This window comes from Kogia breviceps, chromosome 4 (assembly GCF_026419965.1).
Source record: "Kogia breviceps isolate mKogBre1 chromosome 4, mKogBre1 haplotype 1, whole genome shotgun sequence".
NCBI lineage: Eukaryota > Metazoa > Chordata > Mammalia > Artiodactyla > Physeteridae > Kogia > Kogia breviceps.
This window is the reverse complement of record NC_081313.1, coordinates 155,621,292-155,632,609: the sequence shown is the minus strand read 5'-3', so window position 1 is coordinate 155,632,609 and position 11,318 is coordinate 155,621,292. Positions and strand designations below refer to the sequence as shown.

General features: G+C 42.8%; 1 protein-coding gene across 1 annotated transcript; it reads left to right on the top strand.

Annotated features, from left to right (window-relative positions):
- The first annotated feature begins 642 nt into the window (after positions 1 to 642).
- IL12B (interleukin 12B) lies at positions 643 to 10,034 on the top strand. Its single transcript, XM_059062701.2, has 6 exons — positions 643 to 730; positions 4,133 to 4,408; positions 4,986 to 5,103; positions 6,719 to 6,936; positions 8,398 to 8,555; positions 9,903 to 10,034. The coding sequence occupies exons 1-6, from the start codon at positions 643 to 645 to the stop codon at positions 10,032 to 10,034; spliced, it is 990 nt and encodes a 329-aa protein (XP_058918684.1).
- The last annotated feature ends 1,284 nt before the right edge of the window (positions 10,035 to 11,318 follow it).

Here is an 11,318-nt window from a genome sequence, read left to right as displayed (position 1 = left end):
TGCTCTAGCTCAGTGCCCTTTACACAGGAAGTACCAAGTAAATAATGACTGCATGTTGATCTAGACAAGTCACATTCCTTCTCTAAGCCTTAGGTTTCTCATCTTAAAAATAAGAGGATGGGGCTTCCCTGGTGGTGCAGTGGTTGGGAGTCTGCCTGCCGATGCAGGGGACACGGGTTCGTGCCCCAGTCCGGGAAGATCCCACATGCCACAGAGCGGCTGTGCCCCTGAGCCATGGCCGCTGAGCCTACGTGTCCGGAGCCTGTGCTCCGCAACAGGAGAGACCACAACAGTGAGAGGCCCGTGTACCGCAAAAAAAATAAAAATAAAAAAATTTTAAAATAAGAGGATCATATCAGATAGCTGGCCTTAAGGATCTTTCAGCTGCCGATCATCTGCAGTTCTCTGTTTGGAGATGTTCTTACCTTACCCGGAGACTGGCAGAGCCTTCCTGGAATTCACTGAGTATTAACCTGACAGTGTAGAGAAGAAAGAGGAAGATAAAGATTAAAGACAATGTACATAGAATTTGAATATGGTTTCCAGAGGTGACTGCATAACTACTGACATTGTCTCTTCTCTTATCCCTCCTCTTCCTTCTCTTTTCCTCCATCTCCTCCTCTGTTTCTCCCCCTCCTGCAGATGCACCCTCAGCAGTTGGTTGTCTCCTGGTTTTCCCTGGTTTTGCTGGCATCTCCCATCATGGCTATATGGGAACTGGAGAAAAATGGTAACCAGCCTTTCCTGATTCTCTATGAAGTCCCCAGGATCTAAGACAGGACTGTCAGGCAGCCCCTGCTGGGAAATCAGACTGAAATGGGCAGGCCTTGGGTCTTCCCAGTAAAAGCCATCACTCTGTGATAACACGGGCCCTACGTCCTTGCTCCACCTTTGAGGGTATCTATTACTGTACGGCTTGAGGGTATCTATACTGTTTGGCTTTCACGTTAGATGCCAGAGAAGAAGCTTTTTATGGACTATGGTGGGAAAAGAGATATGGATTTTGCCAGTATTACTAAAAACCAGCTGTATCATATGATTAAGATTCCAAAGTGAAAGATTAGAAAAGTATAAGAACTATATGTTCTAACATCTTCCACTCCACCACGCAATATTACCCCCTCAGTTGGCACCGAGATGACTTACCTCTGACCAAGCACTTTTGGGAAAGCATGGAATTTAGACCCACACTGACTTGGGTTCAAGGCTGATTCTGCCACTTATTGGTTATGTGACCTTGAGCTGGGTCACCTCTGAGCCTGAGTTCCCTCGATTGTAAACTGAGGATTACAAAGTGGTATCTACTACACAGATTATTAAATGTACTAGTGAATGCAGAAGACAACTCAACAGATCATGAAGTGACAGTAAATGTTAGCTAGTATTATTGTTTTGGTTATTTAAAATAATGTCTCTGATGATTCAAGAGAACCTGTTTATTTTCCCAGTGATCAATAAAAATTATTAGTAGAATAATAGATAGGTATTATTAGAATAAGAGGTTCCCTCTATCCTTCTAGTATCTCACACATGGTAAGTATGTATTAACCGATTGTTAGTTGTTCCTGAAAGACGCTCAGATATTTCTCATTGAAGCCAACATAATAATGTTGGCAATTACTGTCTTTAATAATAAAATAATAATAATAGTTGATATTTATTGAGGCCAGCATCTCATTTAATTCTCACCACAACCATAAGAGATAGGGACTGTGTGTACCCCATTTTACAGATATTAAAAATAGAGGCTACAGAGATTAACTTACCCAATTTCACACACCTGGTAAGGGTAGAAAAGGAACTTGATCCCAATTCTGTCTCACTTCAACGCTTATGAACTTAAGTATTTGAAGAAGGTTTTACCAGAACGACATGAAGCAATTGTCTCCTCTGTCCTTGGACAGCTGAGCAAGAGAAAATAGGCATACGTTTAAAATGAAGACATTGCAGCTGATGATGAGCAATGATCTTTCAATAGTGAGGAGAATACAACACTAAAATGGGTCCCTGAAAGAAATTTGGGGCTCTTCCTCCATTCTTAAGGATTTCTGGAGGATGACAGTCCAGCCATCCCTACTCTGCCCCAGGAGGTTCTGAGTGTTTTAGACCCTCCCTTGAACAAAGACAAAGCCCTGAGCCAGATGATTATGCCAGATTCCTTCCAACCCTGGGATTTTTAGTGAGCTCAGGAGCTTTGGCCCTTTCATACTACACCCTTAGTTACTTCTGATTTGGTAAACCACAGAAATTCCAGGAAGTCAATGTGAGACACACTGAGAGGGCGTGCAGCTTTGGAGACAAGATGAGATGCAGCTAAGCATTAGGTTCTAGATGTGCCTCATCAGGGCGCCACCTGCAGCTGTTTCCCCTGCCCTTCCTTGGGCAAGGGTCTTCTGCTTCTGAATCTTAGTTGTGACAGGAAAATAGCCATGCTGGTCAGTCACCAGTGGAACAGAGAGAAACCAGAGAAAGCCAAAGGTGCCACGTGGTTTTATGTCAGCACAGCTTACCATTTTCCAAGAATTGGGACCCAGATGCTTTTTACCTCTTGTCTCTGTTACCCATTCAGTAGTTTTAAATCCCTTTGATGTCAAGGGGGGAACTTTATATTCCACAACAGCTTTACATTTGGAAGCCAATCATAAGAGCCAGCAGTTACAGCTCATTTAAGGGTAGTGTCAAGCTCTTATATGAATTAGCTTATGTGATCCACATCTCCACCTTCTGGATCAAGTACTAATATGTTCCTTATTTTAAAGATAATGACACTGAAGCTTAGAGTAATTGAATGCCTTGCCCAAGGCCACAGGCCAGTGTAAGAGATAGAGCTGAATCCTAACTCAGACCTGTGTGATTCCAATATCCAGGCTTTTCACCGCTGTGGCTCTCAAACTAGAGTGGGTTTCAGAATCATCTGGAGAGGTTAAAAACAGGTCACTGGGCCCATCTCAAAGTTCTTGATTCAGCGACTGAGAATTTGCAACGCTAACAGAGTCTCTCATGCTGCTGGTAGTAGTTGGATGATCATGCTTTGAGAAGTACTGCATTAAACAATTCTATTTAATTAATAATTGATGCATGCATGAATGAATGAAGATTTGATGTGAAATACTCTTTGAAATACTATATTAGGCCATTCCTCAAGTGCCAGTTTAGATACTGGTATTAAAGGTTCAATGCAGGGAATTCCCTGGTGGTCCAGTGGTTAGAACTCTGCACTCTCACTAGCAAGGGCCCAGGTTCGATCCCTGGTCAGGGAACTAAGATCCTGCATGCTGCGCGGTGCAGCCAAAAAAAAAGATCCAATGCAAAGCTGCAGAGACAGAAGTTCTGAGATGTAACTCTTGTGCTTCTCACTTGATGTAACCTTGCTTAACCTCTTGGTCACAGTACCCTTCTCTATAAAATGGAAAGATTAAGATCTACTGAACTGCCTCCTAAGAAGGTAAAATAGCTTTTAAAAACAGAGAGAATGAAAATCTCCATTGGTGAGTTTCACACAGTACGAAATAAATCCTTCAATCCCTGTGGAAAATTGGAAGGCAGTTTCTCATGCAGTTGTCTGACCTTTGGTGTGTGAATAATAATAACAACCAATGCTGAGTGATAGGTTCTGTGCTAAGTGTTTTACACGCTTTTTTCATTTAATCCTCACAGCCAAACCTACAAGGCAGATACTATTGTCATTTTACAGACAAGGAAACTGAGGCTCATGGTAATTATCTTTCTCCAAATTCCCCAGCCAGCTATTGGGGACAGGATCTCAGTCCTGGTCAGTCTTTCTCAACACTTATTCTCTAGGAATGTGAACTGTGCTGGAAGTTTCTGACATCCACCAGGCCTTCGGGAAAAAATATTGTGCTGTTTGCATTTTTCAGTATATCAAGGTTTTCCTCATCTGCCAGCTAATCAGAGGTTAATTATTCACGGCAGCCTGGCAGTTAATGAGTCTATGGCAGCTATTGAACTCTTTGCTTCTCTCTTCCACAACCTCGAACTCAAGTGGTGCCCAAAAACCTGAGATCATCTTAGCAAGCATTTGCTGTTATGAGCAAGGTTGTGCTGCTTTAGCCATCCAGATACCGGGTGATCCCCAAAACCAGTCTGGTTCTCCAATCCCTGTGCTCCTCAGTTTATGTTGTAGAATTAGATTGGTATCCTGATGCCCCTGGAGAAATGGTGGTCCTCACCTGCGATACCCCTGAAGAAGATGGCATCACCTGGACCTCAGACCAGAGCAATGCAGTCTTGGGTTCTGGCAAAACCTTGACCATCCAAGTCAAAGAGTTTGGAGATGCTGGGCAGTACACCTGTCACAAAGGAGGCGAGGTTCTGAGCCATTCGCTCCTCCTGCTTCACAAAAAGGAAGATGGAATTTGGTCCACTGATATCTTAAAGGACCAGAAAGGTAATTCCATTCCCTTGGGTAGCATCAATTTTCTCTTTTGCTCCACTAAGAGATAGAAAAATTTAAAATTTAAAAGGCAAGACACGATTAGTATAGTTAATGAAGTAATACCAAGTCCCTTACTGAAACCACCCAAAACCTACATTTTCCTTTGTTTTTCCTTTGCCGGACACTTTGGGTTATCAACCATCAAAATCTCCTGTTGAGAGAGTTTCATGGGAAGTCTAGATGCTTTTCCTGAGGTTCTTTTTAAATAATAGTGATATTATTGGATGGCTAATGGGAGTTAGTTAATGTGCATAGTGCGTAACTCAGCACTGGGCTGACAGCCTTGAAAAATACTAATACCTCCCTCCGATATGTTGGGTGTGTGGCATACAGAATCAGCATCCTATTGGGACATTCTCAGTCCTCGCTGACTGTCTGCCTGGGGAACAGCAGATTTTCCAAGGAAATAAATGGAAGAACTTCACTCTTGTACCATTTGGTGGCCTGTGATTCATCGCAATAAAAATCTTTGCAATTTTAAACGAAAGAAAACCCCTAAATATTGAATTCTTGTTCTTTTCAAATCCAGAGCCCAAAAATAAGAGCTTTCTAAAATGTGAGGCAAAGAATTATTCCGGACATTTCACCTGCTGGTGGCTGACAGCAATCAGTACTGATTTGAAATTCAGTGTCCAAAGCAGCACAGGGTAAGTGAAACCACTCGGGTTTCTCAGCATTTTGCTAGAATTTTCTCATTAAGAAAATAAGGGCAACCTAGCAATGGCCTATCAGTTAATGATAAGGGAGAAAATAAAGCCAATCCTATATTTTTAACCCCCCATCCACACACACACACCCTTGCCTAAATTAGGGAGAGAACATGGAGATTTAAGCTAATTGCCTGAACAAATGTATGCATTAGAACAGGATATTATTGGGGCCTGGGAAGAGCCTCTGCTGTGTTTAAACCCACTCATCCAAATTGCCTGGTGATGCCTCATTAAGGCTTATAGCACCACGGCAGGGGTGGGGGGGTGTGATAAAAGGGGAAATTGAAACTGTGAAGGACTTGCCGAAATTGCACCTCGAGTAGAAAACAGAAACGAGCTCTAGGGCATAGATCTTGCAAGCCCTGAGGCTGACTCCAAAACTCTGTGAGGCCTCTAGAAATTTTCCCAGGGCCACTTCAATTCCTTTTTCTTCTGCTGACACCACCAATCTGAAGTTCACTGTTTGTCCTATGCAGCTGGGCTTACCCCGAGAAACCAATTCCCTTGGTACAGAACCTACATTAACCCTCTGTGTGACTTCCTTCCCTCTCATTAAAGTTTCCAAACAGTGTGGGATAACAGAGTAAACCCTAGGTGGTCATCCTAACCTGGCCACTATTTAAATGAGTAAATTAACCTTTGGGGTCTAACTATTCCATCTTTAACATGAAAATGCTTACTAAAGAAATGCTTATACAAGTGCACAGAGACATAGATGCAAGAGTTCATTGTGGCGTTCTTGGTGATCAGCAGGGCAAATGTTAAGTAAAGTGTGGTACATTATACCCCAGCTTAATGTGCAGTCCTCAAAATGAATAACCCAATCCATGTGGTCTGTCATGGAGCACTCCCCATATAATATGTTCAGAAGGGGGAAAGATGGTTGCAGAATTATGTATACCAAATTATATATATATATATATATAATTTGATATTTCATAAAAATAAAATCTATGTGTGTATATATAGATAAATATGTGTGTATGCATATATGTTGATATATGTGGATATATGATTGCTTTGAATATTCACAGAATAATGTCTGGAGGGATACAACAAGCCAGGAATAGTATTTATATCTAGGGAGTGACATTAGGGTTAAAAAGGGGATTAGGGTTAAAAGAGACATACACATTTCATTTATACACCATCTTTATCTTCTTAATTTTTAAAAATTGGTATGTATTGATTTTGTCATTAATATCCAGAAAATGAGTTAAAAATTTTAAAAAGGAGATTTAACCAGGAGCTTTGGATCTAAAAGTTTTCAGATTCATTTAGGCCAGAAGCAAACATTTGTATTGGGTTGGCCAAAAAGTTCATTAGGGTTTTTCCATAAGATCTTATGGAAAAACCTGAACGAACTTTTTGGCCAGCCCAATTATTACCTCTCAAAGCAAAGCTTGTTCTCATGAGGAGGGCAGCTTCTTATCCCTATGAGAGAAATCAAACCAGTTGGAGAAATTGTGTCCTCAGACAGCTGTCTGGTTACAACAGCTAGGGACGTGCCTGCAATCATGTGACACAGGATAATATCTGTCTTTGATTTCAGCTCCTCTGACCCCCGAGGGGTGACGTGTGGAGCAGCGATGCTCTCAGCAGAGAGGGTCAGAGTGGACCACAGGGAGTATAAGAAGTACACAGTGGAGTGTCAGGAGGGCAGCGCCTGCCCAGCCGCCGAGGAGAGCCTGCCCATTGAGGTCGTGGTGGAAGCCATTCATAAGCTCAAGTATGAAAACTACACCAGCAGCTTCTTCATCAGGGACATCAGTGAGTTTGCTTGATTATATGTGCTTAATAAGGATAGATGCCATTCATCACATGTTAACAATGCCCCGTGCACTGGGGTTAGGAGTTTATATGCATTATCTCTTTTATTCTGCACCCTGCCCCGAAAAATAATTATAATGTAGATACAATTGTCTGCATTTTAAGGAAAAAGAAATTGAGTCCTAGCTAGGTGAAACAACTTGCCCCAGATCTCACAGGTAGCAATTCAGACCTGGATCTGCCCCGCTAGAAAAAGCAGGCTCTTGGCTACCCTTCTATTCTGCTGCTCAGGCACCTTCCATGATGAATTCAAGAGCAGCCCCTCAAGCATAACATTCATATGCAGAACCAGAGCTTCCGCTACTAACTGCAATTATTCCCAACCAATCTTTCTCTAGCATTTGAAAAAGAGACTACTTTATTGGAATATAAACCCCTCCAAAATGGATGTCTGTTTTTTTCAGTTGGAAGATGGAGATTTTTGCCATTTGTCATTTCCTTTACCATGTATCCAGTGAACATGCATCATGAAATAAAAAGTGATAGAATCACAGAACCTGCTCTAGCATTTGTGGGGAGATGGCCTTTGGTGGAAAGGAGAGGGTGGGGTCTTGTTCACATAGGGTACCAGGGAAGGTCTCTATGAGGAGGTGGCATTTAGCTGAGTCCTAAAGGAAAGAAAATACCATTGTGTTGAGAAGAGGAAAGAATATTTGTGGAGCATCTGCTAGAAGCCTTGGTCTTTGTGTGGAGAGGTGCTAGATCCAGAGAGCCCAAGACCATTCCACTGACTCTCTCCCCTCCCCCTCCCCTCCTAGAAAAAAGTACACTCCTTGAGGACAGTCTTTCTGACACTCACTGTTGTGCTCTCCATGCACAGTCCAGTGGCTGGCACATAATGGGGGCTTTTTATTGAATGAATGAGTGACCGAGCATAGAGACAATTTGGCTGTAACTGCCACAGGTCAAGTCAGTGTCAGATTCCACGAAAGGGCTAAAGAAAGAGCACTAAGTGGAAAATCTCTCATCTGGTCCCCAGCAAGAGGGTCAGCCCAATTCCGAGTTTGGTGCAGAGGGGGACTGATTACAGAGAGGGTGGTCCTTCCCTGCAAATTCAGACGTGAGCGTCTTGTTGTCTCTAAGAACTTTCCTCTGAGTACCACGCACAGGTGGTTCCACCACCAGGGCCCCTGTGACTGTGCAGGGATGAGAAGGATTCTGAGCCTCTCTCAGGTTCAGCCGTAGAGGAGACGGCAGTTGGTGAGGGCTGCCTCGTACAGGCACCACCGTGAGCGCCAGCCGCAGGGGTGCCTCATGTCTGCCAACCAGGCGCTCAGAGAAGTTAAGTAACTATGATATGGACTCAGAGCTGGTCAAAGGCAAAAGTGGGACCAGAAGCCAGAACTACCTTACCCCAAAGCCCCATTAGCAAAATAAAGGGTGTTTCTCTCTCTTCCACAGTCAAACCAGACCCACCCAGGAACCTGCAGCTGAAGCCATTAAAGAATTCCCGGCATATGGAGGTCAGCTGGGAGTACCCCGACACCTGGAGCACCCCCCATTCCTACTTCTCCCTGACATTTTGTGTTCAGGTCCAGGGCAAGAACAAGAGAGAAAGGGTAAGATGTGATTCAGGTGCCATCTATTCTGTAGTCAGGTTTATGTAGGCCCACATCAAGGAGATTAATGATGATAATAACAGCTAATGTTTATTTGGCACTTTCTATGTGCCTGAAACTGTGTAAAGGGTTTTCCCTGTGTATCTCACTTAATTCTCACAGTAACCCCAGAAAGGCAGGCAGTGTTACTCGTACCACTTCATTAGTGAAGATTTTGAAGCTCAGAGAAGTTAAGTGACTTGCCCAAGGTCACCCAGCTAGAAAGTGGCAGAACCAGGACACAAAGGCCATGCACCTAACACCGTACTGCCACCAGTATGGTTGAACATTATCTTGCTCTCAGAATTGGTCCTGATATAGGAAATCTGGGCTCTAGGAGCCTAAAAATGTTTCAAATCAATGAATATAATGGGTGATAGAATATTCATGCTATGTCTCATCCAAAATAGATAATTCCCGACTGTTCCACATATTGTGAAATTATCTTATTGAACAGAATGTTGGCTAAGACAATGGCTTTCAAACTTTCTTGCCTGAGCATCATAATCCCAAGGTTCTAGAGGCCCTCTTATAGAGCCTGAGACTCCTTGGACGCCAGTTTTAGAAATCACTAAACAAAGGCCTTATTCGGCATAGTGTTTAGCACATGGTAGAAATTCAGTGATTCAGGTACTCCCTGAGAATTTTTTTGTGGAAGGGAAGGGCTATTCTGAAGTAGATTTTACCTAAAAATTATTTAAAATCTTGATATGTACTTCCCAATATGAGATCTATATTATTAATAGGTATTATTTATAGAGCACTTTCTACATGGTTAAATACCTTGCTGCTTTAACTTTTACAACTCTATGAGGGAGTAAGTATTATTATCCCTCTCTTACAAATAAGGAGTTGAGAAACAGAGAGTCTAAGATATTCTCCTGTGGCCACATAGCTAATAAATAGCAATGCCTGGGCTTGAACACAGATTTTATTCTGATAAAAGGATCAGGATATGGAATTTCAGAATATCCAGGGGACAGCTAGAGCAAATCTGTCTCAGTCCCACCATTGACCTAGTACTGCGGTGAGTGCACATGGGGCCTTCGTGCAAGGCAACTGTGCTAGAAAGATGAAAACTGGACCAAACAATTTCTCCTTCAGGGCTTTGGACTTACAAAGTAGAAAAGCCGCGTCTGTGTTGAGAGCTTCTGTCACTAGGTGGCACAAGTTCTACACACACCCTTATGAATTGCGAGTGTGGTGCTCTGAGACCAAGGTGTGGCTGTTTGGGGAGATTGTACTTTGCCAAAATATGCCCACCCCACCTTGTGATTGCATTGCCCAAAATTTCCCTCTCCTTTGCAGAAAGATAAACACTTCATGGACAAAACCTCAGCCAAGGTCACGTGCCACAAAGATGCCAACGTCCGCGTGCAAGCCCGGGACCGCTACTACAGCTCATCCTGGAGCGAATGGGCATCTGTATCCTGCAGTTAGGTAAGCAAGCCTGCGAAGCCCAGCCCAGACCTGCACACTGTGTACCCCGGTGCAGGACAATGGTGGGGGCTGTGTGGGACAGGAAAGAGGGGGTGGGATGCCCAACACACAGTCACCAGAGGCAGAAACATACATTTGTTCATTAACAGATACTTATTGATGCCCATAGTATTCCAAGCAGTATGCTGGGCACAAGGACACTGCAGTTAAGAAAGCAGGCACAGGTCCTGCCCTTCTAGGAGGGTAGGTAGTAGGAGAGAGAAGTAGCCAAGAGTCAGAGCGCAGGTGTCCTGCAAGCTGTTTCCAGGAATTAGAATCTTATCTGGAGACCACTGGGGGCCACTGAAGGGCTTTAAGCAAGGAAATGACATGATCAGATATTCTTTTAAGAAAACTCTCGAGACTTTCCTGGCGGTCCAACAGTTAAGACTCTGTGCTCCCAATGCAGGGGGTTCGGGTTCGATCCCTGGTTGGGGAAGTAAGATCCCACATGACTCAAGGCATGGCCAAAAAAAAAAAAAGAAAGAAAAGAAAACTCTCAAGATAGCCTCTCAGCAAAATCCTCGGCCACATAAGAAAGGGCTGGACCCTTCTGACGAGGAACACCCCAAATCCAACTGCACCAGATGTGTTGTGTGAAATAAGAAGGGTTTGCTACTGAATTTCAAATCCACATAGACACTCGCCATTCTTTTTCAGGTTCTAATCTCAGGATGGAACTTTGGAAGAAAAGTGGAAGACATTATGCTAAATTTTTAAAAGATGAAATGGAACAGGACCCTCCCCCTAAAGATATTTTTCTACCAATTTGCTTTTTTTTTTAGGATCATAAAGATGTCTTTGCTGTATTTTTATATTTAAATGCTAAATGCCCACTGAAACAATCAGCTAATTTATTTATACAGTTTCCAGCTAGCAGGTCACAGCTGACTTTTATGTTATTTACATATTTATGTAATTTATGTATTTATTAATTTATTACTGTTATTTAACATTTGTGTGCCAAGATATATGTTTCATATACTCATAACCTGATTTATAAGGAATGGGCCCTATTATGCAAAATGTAAATTTATGTGTTATTTATACTGACAACTTTTCAATCGAGGCTGCAAGTGCATCAGTTTTATGGCAACCAGTAAGAACACACTGTTCTGATGCCGGCGCCACAATATATTTGTGATGCATTAGAACACAAGAGATAGTTAAATAGACATGGAGACACAAACTCTTTGAGGAGGTTCTGGAGAGCAGATATTAGTTCCCATGAAGACTTCCTTGAAG